Consider the following 23,160-nt stretch of genomic DNA (forward strand, 5'->3'; position numbering starts at 1 on the left):
CATTGTTGAAATATGTTCATAATTGAGGATTCCTGAGTGTGCAGAGTTTAATAGATTGCAGTCTTATTCCATCACTACAGCCCTGGGGAGCATGAGGCTGACTTTGTGAATAGAAAACTGTTCCATAGCCTCAAGGTGATTACACAATAGTGTATCAGTGAGAATGCCTATTTTGCCTTAATAATATGGCACAACAATTTTACTCTCACTGTAAGAATTATGTGTGTTTTGCATTTATTCATCCTAATAGTTTGTTCTACTACAGAGAAGTGTATAAATGTTAGTAGTGTTTATTTTATTTCTCACTTTTAGAGTCTTCTTCATCAGACCCTAGTCCATAAATGTGCTGTATCATCAGTTCCAGTGGTGATAATGGGCTGATAATGAGTTAAAAAGGGCCACCAGGGAGCTGATAAAATATATATAACCAAAGAGGAAGGCAGAAATTGTCTGCATACTAATACTTGTTTGCGTACCTACATTGAATCAGGGTTTAAACAGTTGCCATTTTCTTTGTTTTTGCAACAGCGAGACATTGATTTTTTAGTGAAAGCTAGCAATATTTTACAGAACTAGTTCTCTGTAATAATGCAAGGTCAGTAGTACATTTGCCAGCCAAAAGAGCCCCATTGTAAACCTGGAAATGTTGAATACCCCAAAGTGTTATGTTAGAAAGTATGGCTCCCCAGCAAATAGACACTGCTCGATTCTAATTAGCATATGTTGGGCAATTAGTATAGTTAGCATTAATTAGCATATCACCTATATGGACAATATTTCAGCAACCAATATTGTCCAAATTGGCCAAGCAGTTGCTGAGATTTTGTCCATATAGGTGATTATACTAACTAATCCTAACTTTAATATAATATAAAGGAAATCACTGACTTCCAACAACTTTCATTGTTTAGTTGAATATGTGTTTGCGATGGTGCTGGTGCAATTACTAGTGTATTCAGATTCAAATACATTTGATACAACAATAATATGTAATGTAAGAGCTGAATGAAAGAGCAGGATTCTACATTAATCTAAAGCTGCATTTTAAAAAATGGCCACTAAGGGGCAGATGAACATCAAACAGATACTCTAACAAAGCTTTTTAGTACAATTTTAGTTGGGAGTTTGAGTTATTTTCGACTGCCCAAAACAGAAATCTCTTTCTTTTTATTCATGCATTTAATTTTCAAGACCATTGAACCCCTGAAAAGATATTTAAAGAAATCACTGAGTGTACAGAAAGTAAAGAAGAACTATATACTGCTTATCCACAATTTCTGCCTGATATGAGTGATAATAGGGCCTATAGGATCTTTTTGGGGCTATTCACTGACCAATTTCTCTAAGTTATCCTTGAATTGTGTCAATATTGAATGTTAAGATAAATAATTACTTTTTTGTGTTTCATTGGGATATTTGTACTTTCAATTCATTTTGAAGCTAAACAATAGAGAATGTGAAGTTGTAAGAGTTTGTGTCATCCAATCTTATACAATAAGCAAATACAACAACATGTCTGCAAATTATTGTACGTATTTTTTATTTTTTACAGCAAAAAACATTTATCAGACATTATTTTCCTGTGTTATAGAATATGAACAATGTGGGTCAGTTGCCGGTATTAGCTTTCATCAGTAGGTGTCAGTATTGCTGGAGAGATGGAGGAAGGGAGGCGTGAATGAATGATTTCTCCAGTCTACAGGCAGATGGAGCCTGTGGCACAGACATCAATAGACCTCTCCCAGACAACATTCAAAACGGGAACTCTTTGTTCAAACAGAGGAAAAGATTAAGTTCCCATGTTAACCAGCATACAACCCTCTGTGGTTTTCTTTGAATCTGTGCCACATTGAAATGTGCTGATATGTTTCTGACCCTCCAAACTGAGGTCAGTGGAGAGTTCAATAGGCTTTCATAAGTGACCAGTGTCAGATTTTAGTATTGTTTTTCATTCCATTGATGTGTTTTCTCAGTCATAGGTCAGCTGCTTGGATGATGATTCCCTTCTGTTGTTAACATCGGGTTTCTGTTGATCTCGATCCGTTTGTCATTTGGCAAGTTTCAAATGGGTTTTCTACAGCCAAAAGAACAGAATATTTATGACTTGGCTGAGTTGAACTTGAGTGTTTAGGGAGGTGATTGAGTAATTTTGTGTGACTGAGCTGTTTTTCAAATTAAGGACAAAATGTTTCAGTTTATGGCCAGAGATTTCCAGTAACACTTAAGACTACAATATTGTTTACGGGAAAGATTCAAAAGTATAGCCCTGTTACTTCCTGGTTTAATGGGCTTTTTGCATACATTTCCACAACTGAACAACAATGTGGTGAGAATAAATGTTCTACATCTACATACATTCTACATTCTATTCCACCTAAATCAACAGTAGTAACCAGGTTCTTCCTAATTAATGCCACAACAGGCTGTTATCCAAACTCTGCCTTTGATACAATTTATAATTTATTGTTCCAAATAATGGCCAACTGTGCCAACAAAATCTGAAGACTAAAAAAGTCCCATGACACATAAGTACAGAAGGAAAGCAATAGGCAGGAAGCCAACAGCAAGGAATACACTCTTCTCACATCAGTTAGCACCCCTGTTATCTGAAATCAAGTCAGAACACAGCTTAGATATTAAGATATTTAAGAAAAACTTTATTTGTGACTTATTAACAAAACACATTACCAGATTGATGAAATCATAAGAATCACTATTATCACCTTTACAATGATGAAGCAGGTGTACAAAAAAAGTTATTAACAGATCTGCACTGTCACAGTCTACTGGTATGTGCCACTCACTGCCACACCCAGTGACTGAGGAACATTCACTATACACAAGCAGAGAATACATCGACATATTTTTTTTTTTTTTTAAATACCATTTTATGTGTTTTGATGTTTTTTTGTTTTTTTTTTTCCTTCTTTTTCATTTTTTCTCTACTGGGCGAGGGATAGATATGGAGGGTGAGTAAATGATTTGATTTCACAATAGTGTTTGTTTGATCATCATTTCAAAGCTTAACACAACTTTAAGGGTTGATTTACTCATCTATGAAAATCATATGGGTAAAAACAGGGGGGTAAAAGCATTTCATAACATAACACAATAGCATTATGTATATCTAGAAGATTAAATTCATTTTCAACAGGATAAAAAATGTGATTCTTTTAGGTTTTTCCACAAGTTACTGTTCGCAATAATATGTGTGGGTGAGTGTGGGTTCAATGTGTGTGTATTGTCTTTGAGAATGTGTATCAGGTATATGTATTCCAATACGCATTTCCCCGTGGGAAAAACATATCTATGTATATATATAGTATCTATATAGTATCTGTTTCCTTTGCTTATAACATGCAAACAGCCACTTGGTGATCTGACAGCACAGAAGTACACCTGAAGGACGGGGCACAGGGGGAAGGAAACGTGTGCATGGGAGGGATTGAGCCTGATAGCAGCACCTATACACCCCTACTGTGACTGGAAAGACAATGGTCTAAAAAAAGGAACACAGAGGTGAGATTTTATGACACTTTTCATCATATTGATGCTGTTCCTACGTATATATATATATATATAAATATACTGCTCGCAAAAACTTTTCTTTACCCTGCTAGACCTGGGTTTCACAATGTCAGGGCCAAATAAAGTTATTTCACACAGTTGACACTTGAGTCGCTGCAACTTGTGAGTTACTCCCAGCAGCATAATTTCTGATGTTTATTTTTTAGCAATAAAGCAAAAATAAAAAAAAGTATAATATTAAGTTATTTCCAGCTGTGATTGTTGATCTTTGCTTGCTGGTATCGTCTTCCTTTCTTCTACCATATCATGTTGTTTCTTTTCACTGGTGCACAATAAACAATGTCAACAGTGTGCTTCACCTCCATTAATCCCTAAGTGGAATTCCCCCCCCTTTTAAGTCAACCACCAACCTCTTTCCACTGCTGCTGAACTGCACTCCACTTATTTTGTAAGTGGTTTTTGCCTATCCCAGTTGATCAACTGTCACTAATGGCTGACACACAGGAATAACTACAATACTTCCGCCAAATTAACTCTGCAGTAGTTTACTTATCTACACAATACACTACAATGACTGCTATATTTCCAACTCCTCTTTTGCCTCTCCATCTCATCTCATCACATCTCAGTTTTTGCTAACCTGTCAGACGTCCTTACGATTCAGTGCGTAAAACCAATGTGAGAGATGCACGAGAGCTGTCCACAGTGAGCAATCAGAGGAGACACACTAGCTGAAGCGTCTAAGCTCAGTTGAAGTTGAACCTAACAAAAGATGCGTGTGTGTGTGTGTGTGTGTGTGTGTGTGTGTGTGTGTGTGTGTGTGTGTGTGTGTGTGTGTGTGTGTGTGTGTGTGTGTGTGTGTGTGTGTGTGTGTGTGTGTGTGTGTGTGTGTGTGTGGTATATGTGCATGTGTCTATGTGTGTATTCTGTGTGTAAATATGCAAATACACAAATGTTACTGTTACAACGGCACAGTTCGTTGAAGGAGAGTGACTTGAAAGATGTCATCCGACCATGTTGATTTTGAAGAAACAGGAGCAGAGGGAGGAAACAGGCAGCGGGCAAGCAAATCCTACAAGCACTGAAGCAGTCGAGGCGGTGGGGCAGGGCCTGAAGAACAACTACTTAACATTCAAAGACAGAAGTAGAGGGATCAGGCTTGAACAGAAATGAAGCAACAAGCAACGTTCCTGCGTCCCAGCCATATAATACACTCCCATATTAGGGATGACACTGGCCTTCAGTCTTGGAGATTCCAGAAAGGGGTGTGTAATTTTTTAGTATATATTTGTGTTTGTATGTACTGTATGTCTACGTGTAAGAGAGTGCGAGAGAGAGTGTGTGTTTGCATGTCTGTATGTGTGAGCAAAAGGCAGAGAGAGTCAGTGTTTGTGTAGATTAATGTGCGTGTCAGACTGGAAGTGCAGATACACAGTGGGATTAAGACCCCATTGACCTGTGCCGTATTCCAAGAGAAGAGGCAAGGTCAGGGGCCGGTTGCATCAGCTGCACGTATAGGTTCCCTAGTTATATCCGAAGTAGCCACTAATCCTGATTCACGCATTGCTAAAACACAAGCGGTAGCACCACAAAAATCTGTTACAACGTAACCTTAAGTAACAACTAAATAGTTAAGCAAGCAACAAAGCAGGTGCAAATGATACAAAATCACACAATTGCACTCACTAACAGTAAAGCAGGATTTTTTTTGTTTTTTTTGCTCGCAGCGTATTTTTTTCTTAATCACTTCCATTTTTGCAAGTTAAAGGACTGTAGCAAGGATTTTGGATGTTTCCACCCATTTTCTACAAATTACACACTACTGACAACTGACTTTCCAATTGAGTTTTTATATTTTTTAATGTGTCTTTTTTTTTTATGCAGTCTCTGGTTTCCATCCCATTCCATACAATATTAAAATAAACGTGCTGAGACTTGCTTGACATACGTAATGGATTATGTCCATGTTTAATTTAGCCATATTACATCACTGTGATTATGCAGAGCAGTTTTTGCATGAATCTGCACTTCATCTACATTACCATGTGATGAAAATGTACCTTAAACAACAATAAAACTAAACTTCAATGGATTTTGTAATGCAAAAAAGTTCAGTCTCAGCTAATTTATTTTTGTGTAAAAAACTATGGAAAAAATAAAATATCTTTTAAATTCACCAAATACAATGGTCTGTGACGTAAAGTGGATTGGTAGAGAATGGTTTAAAACATGCAAAAACTTGTATTGTCCTTTAATAGTCAATTGGGGATTCTAATAACCAATCGCAATTTCTATACCAATCTAGTCAACTACAAATCCATGTGGTTTGTACCCATCAGCAAGGTAATGCTATATACTGATTGGCTACTCATCTTAAATCGTAATATTATAACTAGCTACAGCTGTAGTATTCCACCCTATCTACCCATGGTACAATCGAATTTTTAACTTGCTAATTGCAAATTAACTAGCAGTTATGAAGCCACTACTTTATACTCTAACCTGGGAACGAACTTGCGCATAGTTGTTGCAACCCAGTCCAGGTCCTCAGCCTCTGCAATGTGCTATGTTACACTGAAACAGAGCTATTTATTAGAGTGTGGTCCTGCTTGTCTCAGCCACCTCATTCTCTTAAAGGTGCTAATCTCATGGTACATATACTGTATGTTGTTACTTTTTCATTTTGTTTTTTTTACAAAAGACCACATTTTCTGAATTTCTACAAGGCCTCCACAATACCGAAGACAAAAGCCTCTGTTTCATTTTTTTTAGTTTGGCTTCCACTTCACCTCCAACTAAGTGAGGCAAAAAGGAAGGGGGGCTGCATAAAGACCGAGATGCTGACAGAGGCAGCCTCAGCTGACAATGGTCAGATACAAATAGTACACCTTCTCAGGTGTTTTTGTTTTTATTATACAAACTGGGGGCAGGGGGCGCACTAAATGACAGAAAGGTTAATCTAATCCAATAAAACCCTTTCTGTTTCAATTTGGTCCAGCCAGTAAACATTTGTTTACCATAAACATTGGACGTTTATAGGCCAATGTTATGGGCCAAATGAGCCAAGAAAAAGAGAGAAGCATTTGTTTTGCAAGTTCACATGGTGTAGGAAGCCAGGCCTGGTCTAATAAGGGTTTGGCCACTGTACAACGTCTATGCAGATATGGTGCAAAGAGGCTCCCTGGGTTCTACAATATGCATTTGGCTTTTTTTCTGGCTCTGTTATGGGAATGGTAGATTGTTGGTAGCTCTGTTTTCAAGTCACCCCTTCTCCTTTAATCATCTCCCCCGTCATCCTTTCCTTTCTCCTTCTTGTCCTTCTTGTCCTTCTTCTTCTTTTTCTTCTTCTTGGCCTCCTCCTTCTTGCCAAAGCTTATGAAGTCACCTTTGTCATCCACAGGGCCAGCGTCATGGCGAATAGAAATGATGGCTGGGGATCCGGGGATGATAAAGGCTTCAGGGGGAATCTCTCCAGGCTTCAGGGCCTGAGGAGGGCCGTAGCTTTGTCCGGCGCCATACCTGAAGTGCCAGCTGTTGCTGTCGACTCCCGCGCCCACTGGGGGTGATAGCTCTCCGCCACCCTCTCCATCTACACAAGTACGTATGAAAAAAGAGAGAATGAAATTCAATCATCACTGTTGCCACACAGCTTTATTCAAGGAATAGTTCTATATTTTGCAGAATGTTCTATGAGAAAATCAATACGACTCTTATGTGCGTATGAAAAAATATAAAGCCACAGACTGCAGCCCATTAGCTTATCTTAGTACAAAGACTGAAAGCTTAGGGAAATGCCTAGCTTGGCTCTGTCCAAAGGTAACAAAGTTCACTTCCCAGCACCTCTACAGCTCACTAACAAACATGTTACATCTCCTTTTATTCATACAAAACTGCCTTTTACCATTTTACAGGGGGTTATGTATCCTACTACTACTAGACTATTATCTGGGGAGATGTTGCCAGGCAACCAGCAAATAATCCAGGCAAGAACTGAAATTTAAATTGCCAAATTTTCAATTTGAAACTTTTTGTAACAAATAACACAAACAATATATACCATTTTAGTTTTTCAGCTTTAAGTTAAGTTAAGTTATCCTTTATTAATGCCCGTAGGTAAACTCAGAGGTGTTGGTAGGCAGATTTTGTTAGCCTACCTTTGGATAGAGCCAGTCTAGCGGTTTCCCCTCGTTTCCAGTCTTTGTGCTGGCTCCACCTATTACCACACAGAAGAGTGTGGCATTGATCTTTTCATCAAACTTTACGGCAAGAAAGCAAATAAGCATATTTCCCAAAATCATCAAGTATCAGTCCCACAGGAGCTCTTTACACATACTGGTAATATTTAAAGTGCTGGCATGTGGTAGAAGAAGGATAGTTCATTCTGACCTGGTCTTCGCAGAGGAAAATATTCCACTGCGATCAGCTTTTGCATTTTGAATTGTTTTTCTAATAACCACTTGTCTTGCTTGTCATGCTTTGTTCCTTACTTTATTATCTCTGAGATGTTCATAAAATCTGAAATTTAAGAAATAATTGAAATCAAGCAAAAGTGAGTACAATAATAGCCTGACATGGAGCGATAACCACAGGGAGAGGATATTTTCAGGACAGCAATTCAGAGACCACAGGAAGGAACACTGAAGGGGAGTAACCTTTTAAACCACAGGGATGTTTAACTTGGCAATGTGATTTGTGTTTGTATTTGTATTTGGATGGTGGCAGCAGATTAATCCGACTCTCACAGGAGTCCAGAGACAGGGATTCAACCTTTAGTGCTCCAGCATGGATGTGACAGAGAAAGGAACCCAGACAGCAAGTCGGAAAAGAGATACTGGAAAAAGAAGCCTATATATAGAAAAATGATTATGTAAAATGAAAATAAGACATGCCTATTAAGGTCAAAAGGTTAAAGATGCCAGAATGAAAAAGAAAGATGAGATGAGGAGAGAGAGAGAGAGAGAGAGACAGACAGAGAGAGACAGAGAGACAGAGAGAGACAGAGAGAGACAGACAGACAGTAAGAAAGATGGGGGTAGGCGGGTTTTGCAGACACGGTGCTCTCAGGCCCACACCAGTTCCCTCTGCACTGACCTACTTTCCGTCTGGAATTTATTTAGATCAAACACAAGCCCTTTTAAAAAGATTCTGTTTGATTTTTCTTTGTAGGCTATTTATGACATTGCTGGAGAACTGAAATGATTTCAACCACTGTCCCGTTGGGAAGTACACTATTTTGAAAATACACACTGTCCATACGCACAGTGTCCCACTGATTCCCTACAGTGAGCTTACCAAGTATGAGAATGAATAATATAGTGTAGGATATAATAAGAGCATATGTAATGGGCACTACCACACTGCTCAATAGATAGCTCTGCATGTTTGCCCTGTTTAACCACTCCTGCAAAGTGGAGCACCTTTCACAGAGTGCTATCGTATATTATGGAGCCATGACTCACTAAGAATTGATCATATATTGACTCATGAAAATGTAATAAAGAACGTAAGGACACACGCACATAAATAATTTGTTCTCTGCTTGCAAAAATAGAAGTATTCATTTTTAAGTTACATTAAATAATTAGCATGTGAAGGGCCAGGATAACAAATAAACCACTGCGGAGGAAATTCCAGATTCAACGCAGCTAATTTTGACCTATGTAATTTATCTTGTTTAATGATTAGTCAGTGTCAGATGTTATCATCTTATCTTACCATTAGTGGAGTTAACGCTTTAATACTGTAATGCTAGTCTGTTTCTGAGGATTATGACATTTGATGGTACAGACAGAGCTGTTTGTATTTAATCTGGGTATTAAACCCAGGAAGAGGATCTGGTATTTTAAGTCCCATTCAATGGCTCTCAATGGTTAGGAAGATTGCTTCTCATGTGGAGGAGGACAACCATGCTTAAAATAAACTGAAAAGACAGCCGGTGAGTTAAAGGAGATGTGAAAAATACTGTGAGGCAGAATGTGGATGAGCTTATCGAGCCAGTTGTGCAGTGCATTGCATTGCTGTACACAAAGCACCTCCATTTTATATAACTGACACACAATTTCCTGTTACCTGATGCTACTGTTTAAAGGATTGTGATTTGATGTTCAGTCAGAAGAATTTGGAAGTTTTGTACTGACAGATTACAAAGGCTACTTCCTTTCACATTTTACATTTCATTTTTAGGCTACATAATGCTATATGTAACCATAGCATTAAAACCTAATCCATCCTAATGAGGGTGCTAGAAGAAAGTCATGGGGCCATTCAAGTAAAATTACAATATATTTCATCCTTGTTTATTTTACATAAATGTGGCCTTTGTGACTATGCATCCTGCTAACTGTGCTGTAGATATATTGGGGCAAGCTGCTCAAGCCTCGTACTGCTTTCCAAGTAAGTCAGTCCAATCAAAAGTAAACACAGAAAGTGGCACAGTGGAGTAGCCATGTTGCATGGGGATTAAAATGTAGGCCTTTTTCATAATAATTTGCCAGGTTGAAATATACTGAGACATTCCCTTAAAACAAATAGGGGAGCATCTGGGAGCATAAATGTGTCAATCACTATGTTTGTTAGATTACAAAATATTTCTGTGTGCAAAGTTTACATGTTGGAGAAGGTGAGGGGTTCACTGAACCATTAGGTTTCATCCTCTGCGGCATTAATGGAATATTAACTTATTACAAATCTGGCCAGTTTTAGATACTTTGATTTGATCACAGTGTGTGGCTGTTGGGTCAGCTAATGGCTAGATTGAGTGCTGGACAATGTATTATGGTAGAATAAACAAGACGTAAAACATGGTTAAACTTGTGCTGTTCACAACAGTATAGTTTTTAGCTTTATGTACACCTGATGGGGCTAGAGAAGTTCATATCCCTTTGCATGACCAACTGGAGCTAGAATGTCAAGTGGCTGTGTAGGGCCTAATCAAGTGAATATTGTCTTGGCGTCTTGGGACATCCCCGGGCTCTCTGCACTGACTGTGACAAATCCAAACCCCTGACATTGTTAATTAGAATCCTAGCCCAGGTATTAATCTGAGTTATTCCTGTTGTGTGTGTGTGTGTGTGTGTGTGTGTGTGTGTGTGTGTGTGTGTGTGTGTGTACACGTGTGTGAGAAAAATTAATTTATAACGAGCAGGTCAGAGGAGTCAGAGAGAGTACAAATATGAAGAGCTTTGCTTCCCCTGTGCTACTGTTTCTCTAGCGTGGAGGATTATTTGTAACTCTGCCACTGCTTCATAGTAGCCCAAATTTCCCAGCAAACACGCATCTGAAACAGATTATCGTGTTACTGCTGCTAAGCAGGTCAGTACAGCTCCTTGTGAGGAGGTTGCCATGACACCTGATGTAGATATGTGGGCGTTTGAACCCCCTTCCATGTAACCTGATGTCCTACATTTAAAATAGGCTGTCTTATTTCCTGTCTAGTCCAAGATACCATTCCATCTAAAATGAATCCCTCTGGTGGTTTGTGTAAATATATGCAGTACATCGCATGTATTCTGCATGAGACCCATCTACCCAAAACCATTCTTTCAGTATTTCCTCTGAATTACTGCGTGCCCTCTTTTTGCTCTTAATACCTGCCCCTTGCTGACTCCCCTTCCCTTTTCCGCTCCCTACTCCTTTTTTTCTGTCTCTAAATCTTCCATTCAGAGATATGACCGGTTGCCATGGAAACTGCCTTCGCCCACTCCCTGCTGATGGAGGGTGCGGCTGCTGCAGCAATCTCTCAGTTAGACAGTGTTGCCAGGCAACAGGTCACATGGCGTTCCCTAGCAACAACACTACTGCAGGAACCTGCCAATCCTCTTAACCTTTCTCTTTCTCCATCCCCCCACACCTCGCTTTTTTTTTTCCTCCATCCCCCTGTACGTCTCCTCTGCTCTTCCTCTCCAAAATTGCTTTTAATGTTACTGGATCCCTCTTTTTTTTGAATGGTACTCTCTTATTACTGATTATAGCTTCTCTTCCCCTCTGGCAGTAGACAAATGTCTCCTCATCTGCGCCATGGGTCACTTACATAAACACAGTTCTGAGGGTGCCGCATTTAGATGCATCCCAGCATATCAGACAACTTAATCATAATAACAATTTACCGCAGACATGAAAATGTGTCACAAAAAAGGCTCCACCTCTTCGTGCATAGTAAAGAGGATCAACCTGCAATCCAGTACATGTCTGTGTCTTAGCACTGAGCCACTCATAACAAATCATTTCCTAATGCAACCATGCACCTCTGATAGGTCGGCAGTACACGCTGTGCACTCTGTTTTAGGGCAATATTTGAGTCTTTACATGACCATGAGAGCTTTCCATCTGCTCTAACAAAAAATACACATTTCTCCGCAGCAAACCAACAGAGAGACACTGGAAACTGGTACAGCTTGTATCTCGAACAATTCCCCAGCTCTCTTTTCCACAGAGAGAAAAGCTGACAGACAGTAAGACATATTCTGTCACTGATTTGTTGAGTGATTGACTGTGATGCTACCCCTCACCCTCAAGTCTGTACCTATGTTTTAATTCCTGCAGCTAGACAGAAAATCAATGAATAGAAGCTTGGCTGAAGGGCGGAGGGAGCAGCTCACAATGCTCCAAACACTGTTTTGAAATCGTACTTACAAAGGTCTTCCAGTAAACCGACAAAAGCTGTTAGTCATTAACTCTGAGACATTGTGTCTGTGAATGGAGAAACACAGGTCATATTTTAGGCCAGTTCTGTTTGCACTTATGTTGTGTTGCTACACATTTTCAGTGTTGCCACCCACTCAGGACAACTCATTTTGTCATTAAAAAACAGTTGCCTTTTCAGTCTGTGGCTCTCCATGCTGCCAGCTGCTTTTATGGGAGGACGCAGTGTTTTATCTGTGGCTCTGCATAAGGGCCCCAGGCTTTTGGCACCTCAGCTAAGCTCTGCATGAACATCACACTGGAATTCAAGATCATGTAGATATTCAAAGGACAATTCTCGCAAATCACCAGTTTTACCATATTATCTGAACCAAAGTAAAAACAATGATGAATTCAACATATTAAGTAGACTTTAATTAAACGGTCAAATTTGAATTTGTGATTGTAATGGGCATTTAGGTGTGTTGACACTAAAATGTGATCGTCAGTGATCGTCTCACCCCTTTTGTTGTGTGCCCCCATGGTTCAACCAATATTATCCTACATATTAACGTACGCCATGTCTGTACAGTAAATATGAAACTAGAGCAAAGAGACTGTTAGCTGTGCTCAGCATAAAGACCAGAATTATGGGGAAACAGCTAACCTGACTCTGTCCAAAAGTCTGCCTCTACAGCTCACTGATTAAACACTATATATTGTTTATTTAATGTGTACAAAAAACAAAATGTAAAACTGAAACCTTTACACTGCAACTTTTATTTGTATTATTTTATTTTTGTATTTTTACACTTTGGTTCTTGTATGGATTAAACAAAAGCGATATAGTGTGTCGATTAGCAAGCTTTAGAGGTGCTAGTAGGCATATTTTCTTTGTACCTTTGTACCTATCCAGTCTTTATTGCTAAGCTGTCTCCTGGCTCTGGCTTCATATTTAGCATACAGACATGAGGGCTAAATCAAACCTCCCACCTCAAGAAAACAAGAATGAGAAGCTTATTTTCAAAGATGTTCAACTTTTACATTACATTTACTACTAAAGTTACTATAACCAGTATGAACGAGAGCCAATTGCATGAGAATCCAACACAAGTTGCAAGAATTCTTAATTACCAATTGAGCAAGATTACCATAGTGTAGTCTATCTTCCTTCAGGACTTAACTTTGTCTAAAATTATGTCTTGCTTATTATGGGGCACGACAGAACATACATCATCTAAAAAATATTCATATTCAACTCATTCATGGTTGCCATTGTCTAACTATACGATTACTCAAATAGCTAACACAATAGTTTTTAGTATGGGCAGTGGTAGGTTATGTCCTTCTGTGTAATTTGTTTTTGGTATATATTAATAGCTTCCACAGTACTATATTTATGAACCCTATTATTGATTCTCTTCACCTGCCAGCCATTAGCTTCTGGGAGAGATAATACAAGTCACAAGTGCAACGACAAGAACAAGACTCGCTGGCTTTCCCATCCATTATGTTTTTGACAGGCACAACCACGGTACCAGAGGTTCAACTCCCAGATGCCTGTGGTGGTGGGCAAGAACTTTACTCCTGGACCACCCGAATTTTGATTACTGTCACATAATTTTTGACTGGGGTGGCACCAGTAGGACATGATGTATGTGTTTCAGCTTTCCAGTCAATCCCAATTCATTTAAAATTCCAGTACTTTTTATGGACCCCAGTATGCAGAAATATTCCAATATAATATATATAGCAAAAATAACACATCTACACCCCAAAACTGTGATTAGCATAAAGTGGGCATGTCTGCAAAGGGGAGACTTGTACCCATACAACCAATTTTCATTCAGAGATCTTGAGGTCAGAGATCAAGGGATCCATTTGAATATGGCCATACAAGTTTCTTCATTGCCAAATTGTTGCCTAACTTTGCAGCATTCTTTTCCTTCTTTAAATGCCAGCATGACATTGGTACCAATAGATGCATTAGGTCATCTAGTTTCATATGATATATACAGTATATATAAAGATATTTCAGTACACCTGACTTAAACATCCTCTACTTTCAATACATTTTAAAGCATCTTGCTTAGTTTCCTTCAATTTAAATAGATGTGGTAGTACAACAAGGAAAAATCATTTATCCTCCAGTTACCCTACACTCATACTCACCTGCAGCGCTGGACACAGTGGGCCAGTTCTGAACCAGCATCCCCTGTGCTCCCTGCATCACAGAGGACTCCTCCATGTGGACAGAGCTGAAAGCCAGAACACATTCAGCAAACTTAGTGAGACACATCAAATAAAATCAAAATCAAACCTCCAGCTATTAATTATTTCTTCTTTAAAGAAGTTTGTTTTCCTTGATAGTATAGATATTTGGTAACTGAAAATCATAATCCAACACAAGAAATAGCTTACAGTGTAAGAATTTCAAGCAGTATTAGTCACAGTTTCAGGCCTTGACAGCAATAGTTCCCTCGTTGCCTGGGGAAACCAGGTTAAGCCTACTGTCACCCATTTCTTGTGGTCTTGTTGCCACGAGCAACAACTTTCCACTTTTTGTTTTTTAAAAAAAGAAACCATCCCAACCTTCATGTAAAATACTTTGCCTTAATATAACAAAATACCTTTTTAGTGAACACAAAGAGTTAAATAGAATTCTGCCAAGTCAGGTTTCATCTTTGGCATTCATCTACACAGCAAGCAACAAATACACAATATGTGTTTGTGTTTTATTGTACATCTTGTGTTGTTTTGTCAACATACTTTGAATAACATTTAGTTACATATTCAATTGGGATACATAACATATTTAATGTCATTAATGGCATGCTGTAAGTATTTTCAGCTGATCATGTTGCATAGTTATATTTTAATAATTATGTGTATAAAAAGTAGGACACTCCTACTACACCCAAATGAAAAATATTAAAATTTCACACTACAAGCATAACATAGACTCCCAGGATAGCATCAAAGTGGAGCTCTTAATTTTTTATTTTATTTTAAATTTTTTCAATAGAAACCCTGAGCTCTACCTTGTCATTCTACTTAGTCCGTGGGCATGCAGCACACTGAGAGGTGGCAATGCAAGTTGGGGCCGATCCGGTCCAATATTGTTATCAAGTGCTGCTAATACACATATCTGATATCGGACTGACGTCACCGATCCAAGTAGCGTTCCAGATTCCATATTTTGATAGTTTTATGAATTGTGGAATAATGCAATTTTAGGCCCATAGCCAAAATGTTGTAGCACTAGCTAATTAAATATCCAGTACTGAACTGACCATGAACCCACCGTAACATGAGACATGAGTCTACTACTGAGTGAGCTAGAACAGTTGGCTAACTCAACATGTAGGCTATTTGCATTTCCAACATGTTGGAGATATTTATTGTCTCAAAAAACACAGAAAAGCAACTTCTAATGTGTGTAAAGCCAACATTCCAAGGGGTGGAAGTTAATTAGTTCAGTATCAGCAGATATACAAATTCAGGTTTTAGATTTAGATCGCAATTTAAAAAAAAAGTGGATTGGTGCATCTCTAAATGCATGAACAAGTACTTTCACTGTTACGGTCACCTTGCGTTAACCCTTACAGGAAAATGGTCGGTTAGAAAATTGTATTTTGTAGACACTTTTTAATATACAATGTTTCTGGTTCTGTCCAAAAGTTACAAAATCTGTGTCTTTTAGGAGTCTTGGTGTAACAGTGAAGTTGCCAGGCAACCAGCAGAGAATCCAGGAAGTCACTGCACCTGGCCAAGAAAGAGTCCCACACATAAGCCCCCGTGAAACCACAATGTCATTTGCACAGTTCCGCTTTTGTATAGGCTTAATGAAAGAGATGAGCTTGTAAGCTTTTTAGAGTCTTCACACTGAGCTAAAATAACTGACTGGTGTCTATAACTTCATATTTAACAGACAGAGACACAAGTGATATCAATCTTCTCATCTAACTCTCAGTAAGTGTAAATACGCCTATTTCCCAAAATGTAGAAATATTCCTACATGAATGTGTGTATAAATGTGTTTTTTGTAAATACTGAATTGCTGAGCAAAGCAAAGGGAAAACAGATTTAAGCAGTTTGAATAAGGGCACTCAAGAATCACAATAATGTTAGCAAACACCTATAGCTAAAGACAAAAATCCCAAGCTTTCCTTCAGAAACATAATAATAAAGGCAAATTGTGACCAACAGAATCAATAAAAATGGGTCTTTAAATTTAGAAACTCTCATAATGCTGTAAAGCCAGGTGCATGGACGTAGCTTCCAACCCCGACTGAGATTCCCCCCATACATTCATAATGAGTATAGAGCTTTCTGTATAGGAGGACCTACCCTGACTGGGTCCTCTGCAATGCAGCACATCCAGCATCTATCTCAAACTGCATTACACACTTGTTATGTTGAATAGGGATTTGTCATGAATATCAAATGGCAACGGTATATTCTGAGCAGGGTAGGTTTTTAAGCTTTTTCATAAGCAGAGGTGCTGGTTTAATGTGTGAGAATATGACACAGATAGGACTGGTGTTTTCTACACTGACTGAGTGACTACACCAGGAATGTGGGTCAGTAATGTTGGTGCTACATGCTGTGTGTAGTGTGATACATTACAGTATGCGTGTGTTGGGGTTAAGCGTTACTATGAGACTCTCTGTGTCTATGTGTGTTACGGGCATTGCCATTTCAGAGATGGCAGCGGCAAATTGCAATGATGATTTATGTTAATCCATGTCATGTTACAGTGACTTGATGACATGATGCACATTATGATACCCTCGGCAGCATAGAAATTAACACTAATATCCGATTAAATCAAACTTAGACTGAGCAGAAGACTGCACAACTGAGCAGTAAGCATTGTTAGCATGCAATTATGAAAATTCAGTACAAATGATAGACATATGGAGGTCCCTGATGTTCCAGCTGTCCTCATATCAAATTAACAAAACACTTCATTACATATTTTAATACAACTGTTGAGATTTGATCCTTACAAACTTTAAGTGACAGATGTAGATGCAAAAAAACCTACTTCTTTACCCAAACTGTTGACGGATCCTCCTAATCTGGTATTCTCTGATTTGTAGTAGGTAGCTAATGAGAATGCTTACATGTGTAGCACTTCATTACTAAGACGAAGATGGGAATCTGCAAATATTTTATTCTCATTTTTAAAATATAATACTCCAGACCTTCTCATTACTGTTGGGAGATGACACACTTGTTTAAACCTGAACCCATTTATAAATGCTAACAACCTAATTAAGTCCTGTTTCAGTGTAATAATTGGCATATTGTGTTCAACCATAGTGTATCTATCAATCTTTAGATCAATCTATAATTGGAATTTGGTCAAGCACTAAGGCCTTATGAAGCCATATCTGGAAAAACAGAGTGCATGCAAGCACATCCAGTGAATTAACAACTATTAATGGAGTCCAAAATGTCCTCTGCTGTCTTTGCACACACACAGAAACGCACACATATGTGCATGCTGGGCAGTTGTACGTGCAGACACTGTTGCGTGTATGCATCTGATAATCTAAGAAAGGTCATAGTCAGCTCATTTGTCCTTCATGCTTCCTGCTTAAAGACTGTAAGTGGGGGAAGCAACGCTCAGAATGTAGATGACCTATATAGTATTACACTGCAGAGGAAGAGTGCTATGCATCCACTGATGGGAGCAGCAAATGGCTTTTCCCAAAGGAAGAAGATGGGGTTAAGGTTGTCAACAGATGTCCAGAGAGGTCATTTTGAGGCGCAGATATCTGTGGGACGTCTGTCAATAAATATTTTGCTTTTAGATAAAATGCATCGCAGCTGTAAGCAACATGAGGGCTCACTGTAGTAGTAACAGAGACTGGGTGTAGACAGTGTGTGTAGGATGAATAGGTGTTAACTTCTTCTAGATGATCAAAAGTTGCAAAAGAGTTAAAGATGGAAAGTGCTTACCTCTGCATCCCTGCCCTCAAAGATGCAGAATATCGCCAGTCAGCATTCGGGGCTTTTGGCTGAGCGAGCAAGAGGTACAGAGAGAGAGAGAGAGAGAGAGAGAGAGAGAGACACAGAGAGAGAGAGAGAGAGAGAGAGAGAGAGAGAGAGAGAGAGAGAGAGAGAGAGAGAGAGAGGAGGGAAGAAAAAGGGTTTAGTTTGATCTCATACAGTGTAGCCTGGCTGGGCCATGGTCTCATCAATTAATCATGACACATATCCCAGCTCTGGACGTGATAGGAACACTGCAGTCGTGTCCCCCATTGCAAGTCACACACACACACACACACACACACACACACACACACACACATGCATACATATTGATATTTACACACAGACATGGACAAAAAAGGACTTTAAAAAGGGCACTGACTGAAAGCCATATTGGTGAGTTCTTGGACAGTCTCTCACTCTGTGGCTCTATAAATGTGAGAGCTGGGAGAGTTATGCCTTTCCCTGAGCGCGAGGGTGTTTGTGTTTATGTGTAACTTCAGTAAATCTGTCCACTCCTTATGAACCTGGGCCGAGTGCTTGAAACTCCCAGTAGTCTGCTGGTAGATTGTTGCTTTAAAAACCAATAAGCAAGAGCCACCATCACCAGGGCAACCACATCCTGTGGTCTTCTTTAGCAGGGCAATCATATGTACAAATATCATATTACGTGTATAGAAGACGATGTGTGGGATAAATCCTTAATAGTAATTTACAAATGATCACTGTATAGTCTTGTATTAACTGATTCCATCTTCTTCCATCTTTCTTCTATTGGAAACGTACTTGATTATGATGACTGTATTCAAAACTTTACTATCATTCAACTGAAACTACTGTATAGACAGCTTTTTTGGCAGTACACGTTTGCACTTAAGACCTGATAAAGAAAATGACACTTATTCAAAGTACTTGTACACATTAACTGCTTAGTCACATACTAATTTAACTATTTTAATGTATTTTAAACTACCCTACATTAGTTTTGGGCTATTGGAGTCAGCATGATAAGGCTGCCAGGACTATGATGATTATGCCTTAAAGAACCATAGGGTGAAAAGTCATATTTTTAATGAGCCAATCCTCCATGGCCATTAATTATACTCTTTCATAATTATTTTCCTCATGAGTAGGTACTGTGCATATGCACCGCATGAAACAAAGGAAACATCTGTATTACAGTTAATGCTAAAATCTGTCAGCATCATGTGGTTTGCAGCCTTAGACATCAAGAGGACTGAATAAAAAAAGCTGTGTTTAAAGCACAAACCTGCTCAAGCAGTAGCAAGTGTCCCAGATAAAGATGGCACATTATGTTCCTCAGTTCAATTCAGAGGGGAGTATTTTGTGCTGGTAGACCCAGCCTCATTGAGTAAATCTAATTTGCAGGGCTGGGGAACAGAGGCTGGAGGTTAATTTAATTTACACTGCTACACTTGTCTTGGTAAGAGTTTTTCATATAACTAATGTACCAGTGACTGGCACCTGATAATTATGATGATGCATCCAGTGATACCCTCTTAACCCTAGAAGCCTTTGCCTCAATAATCTGACATTAAAAATGATATTATTCCAATATTTGAATCGCCAATCTCTCTATAATTTGCGTAATGTAGCCTTTAAGAACAAAAAATAAAATAAAAAATAAAGAATCTGTATCATGATTAAATCTCAATACCTAGTCTCACCACAGTGTCATACCCACTTGCACTGGGAATGAGCAAGTAGTGAAGGATATACGTGACCTGTTCTCAGTGTAAATGTGATGACGACCTCAAACTGAAACACAAATCTCTGAATCATCAGAAATAACACAGGACCCTGAAAAGCATCAGGCCTGACACTAATGCAGTGTGAGTGTTGAGCTAGGCTGGGCTGAGTGACTGCACAGTACAAGTGGGAACCGAACAAAGAAAATGGGGCCTGCAAGGAGTCAATTCATGGCAGGGGGTATCAAACTAGACAAACAGGAATATCATCACAGTGCTATAAAAACATAACACTGACAAACATTACGCCAACAATGCATGTTGTAGCAGTAACCTTAATGGAAAGTCATGTCTAGTATGTACTTAAAAGGGGATTTCTATTGTTTGGAACTAAATAAAAAATTCATTAAAGCCCCTAAATTGTAAACATGATGATTCATGACCTTCCAGTTATGCGGACAAAGGTGAACATAAAAAATTAATGACAAACCTCTGGGCAGAGTTGCATCGAGGCATCAGGCATACTCAGTCTGCGTACAAATCCACTTCCACTGGTGAAGAAGCGGTCGGCACCGCTGCCCCAGGTGCCACTGATGGGACGTCCTGTGTTGTAGAACATGAAAGTGTCACTGCCAGAGGTGGCTGTCAGGCAGGTCTTGTAGCAGTAAGTCTTTGTTAGGGAGCCATTCCCACGCACTTCGATGTAGTGAGGCTCCACTTTAAGGTCTCTCCGAAGCACCACATTGTTATTAGGCTGTGCCCCGGCTCCACCACCGCCGCCTCCCCCACCAGCACTTACGCTGCTGCTCCCACCATCTGGAGGGGGCTTCTGTGACACACAGCAAGGAGAGCAGGATCCAGGCTGGGTGCAGTAGGCATGACAGCGGACTATTGCCAGCACCACCACAGTGACCAGGAAAACAAAGGTGGTGGCACTCAAAGCCACAATCAGGTAGAGGGTCACGTTGGAGAAGAGCAGCGTGCTGTGAGGTCGGATGATCCTCTTGGGATCGGGAGCCACTTTGGGTGGGACCTCCATGACTGCCACGTTGATGGTGGCGGTGGAGGAGAGAGTAGGCTGCCCATGGTCTTTCACTACAACGGTTAGAGCAAAGGAGGTGAAGTTGTCCTCCAGGATCCTCCGAGTGGTTCTGATCTCACCGGTGTGTTCGTGCACCTTGAACAAGTCCAGGTCAGTGGCCGTCTCCAGTACGTAGACCAGCCAGGCATTTGGACCAGCGTCTGCATCATATGCCACCACTTTAGTCACCAAGACACCAGGCTCTGCGTTCTTTTGTACAGTCTCCAAAGAGCGTGTGCCGTTGCCGGGAGGGTTGACTATCAATGGTGAATGGTCATTCTGATCCATTATGTAGATGTAGACTGTGGCAACGCGGCTGAGCGGAGGAATGCCCCCATCCTGGGCTTTGACCTGGAAGTGAAACTCTCTCAGTGACTCATAGTCAAAGGCTCGCAGGGCATAAGCCTCCCCAGTATCGGCCTTCACAGACACATACGAGGTGACAGGGATGCCATGGTTGTTGTCATTGAGCACTGTGTAGGTGATGCGTGCATTTTCTTTGATGTCTGCATCTTGAGCTTTCACGGTGCACAAAGAGGCTCCAGGGGCATTGTTCTCAGCCACATAGACGGTATATGAAGTCTGCTCAAATCGCGGTGGGTTGTCATTAACATCAGCCACATCCACCTGTATGGTCTTCTGGGAGGAAAGGGGAGGGTTCCCTCCATCTGTGGCACTCAGAGTGACATTGTAGGCATCGGTGGTCTCGCGGTCCAGGAAGGCTGAGGTAACCAGAGTGTAGTAATTTCTGAATGACTTGATCTTGAAAGGAAGGCCTGCTGGGATCTCTAAGCTCACCTGCTTGTTAGCGCCAGAGTCTCTATCAGTAACGCTAATGAGGGCCACGACTGTGTCTGCACGGGCATCCTCCCTCACAGGGCTCGACAGGGATGACAACACTATCTGAGGGACATTGTCATTCACATCCACCACCTCTGCCACTACCTTACAGTGTGATGCCACGGCCCCAGGGCCCTTGTCCATCGCCTGGATGTACATCTCATAGGAGTTGGTCTCTTCATAGTCAACATTGCTCCTAACTCTTATTTCTCCTGTGTTAGTGTCCATGCTGAACATCTGCCTCACTCTCTCTGGAGTGTAGCTGCTGAAAGAGTAGTAAACCTCTCCATTTGTGCCCTCATCTAGATCAGTTGCATTCAATTTAATTACCAGTGTGTCTTTGGGAGAATTTTCCAACAGTTTCACCTTGTACACGGAGCTGTCAAACGTGGGCATATTGTCATTAGAGTCCAGGACCCGGACATTGATTTTAGCCGTGCCGGTTTTCTCTGGCGTGCCACCATCCACAGCACTTAGAATTAATTGGTGGTAAGGCGTCTGTTCGCGATCAAGGGGCTTTTTGAGCACAAGCTCGATGTGCTTCGTATTGAGGGAGGGTTTGTTAGATACCAGCGCGAAATGGTCGTTTGTGCTAAGTTGATACATACGAACTGAATTGGACCCAATGTCTGGATCTTGCGCGTTTTCAATCGGGTAACGAGATCCTGGTAAAGCAGACTCTATGATTTCCAGTTGGTACTCGTCTCTGGGGAACTGCGGCGCATTATCATTGGCATCCACAATCTCCACCTCGACAGGGTGCACCTCAGTGGGGTTTTCGACCATCACCTCCAGGTTAATGACGCAAGTGTTGGACAAATCACACAGTGCCTCTCTGTCGATCCTTTCATTGACGAGTAATTTCCCGTTTTTGGGGTTGACAATCACATAGCGTTTACCGCTGTTGGAGGTTACCTTAATTTTTCGGGTGGCGAGCTTTCGAATATCCAGCCCCAAGTCATGCGCCAGATCACCGACCAGTGCCCCATTTTCTAGTTCTTCTGTAATAGAATATCTCAACTGTCCAAACGAAAGGCCACAAAATAAGGAAAATATCACAAAATAAAAAGGCACATTATTCCCTATCCAGTTGCATATCCCCGCCACAGCCATTGCAAGCTCATAGGATCCGCAGACGGATTAAACGCAGCCTTCCGCCTTTTTAGCTTGCAGTATCTTGCATCCCAGCACCTCATTAAGGTGGGCTAATTGGTCTCCCGGTAAATGAAAGAGAAGCGGCTCATCCATTGTGTTACCCGGCTGAGGTGAATCCTCTCCAGCGCACCCATATTTCCTTTGTCCGTGATGCGCTTTTTTGTCTCCAATGCGCGCTGCTGACGGGTGTGTTTCCCTGCCTCTGGAGCTGTGAAATCTGTCAAG

General features: G+C 40.3%; 1 protein-coding gene across 2 annotated transcripts; it reads right to left on the minus strand.

Moving 5' to 3' along the window:
• Positions 1-2,636: 2,636 nt before the first annotated feature.
• LOC127363940 (protocadherin alpha-C2) lies at positions 2,637-23,160 on the minus strand. Of its 2 annotated transcripts, XM_051400910.1 has the most exons (5): positions 20,350-23,160; positions 18,118-18,176; positions 14,320-14,405; positions 7,683-7,741; positions 6,808-7,117 (listed from the first exon to the last, which is right to left on the minus strand). In XM_051400910.1, exons 1-5 carry the CDS (start codon positions 22,891-22,893, stop codon positions 7,007-7,009), a joined length of 2,859 nt encoding a protein of 952 aa, XP_051256870.1. In that variant the 5' UTR covers positions 22,894-23,160; the 3' UTR covers positions 6,808-7,006. The 2 variants fall into 2 exon arrangements, with proteins under 2 accessions (XP_051256869.1, XP_051256870.1); XM_051400909.1 differs by lacking the exon at positions 7,683-7,741 and having other exon boundaries at positions 2,637-7,117.

Source organism: Dicentrarchus labrax, unplaced genomic scaffold (assembly GCF_905237075.1).
Source record: "Dicentrarchus labrax unplaced genomic scaffold, dlabrax2021, whole genome shotgun sequence".
NCBI classification, from domain to species: Eukaryota; Metazoa; Chordata; class Actinopteri; family Moronidae; genus Dicentrarchus; species Dicentrarchus labrax.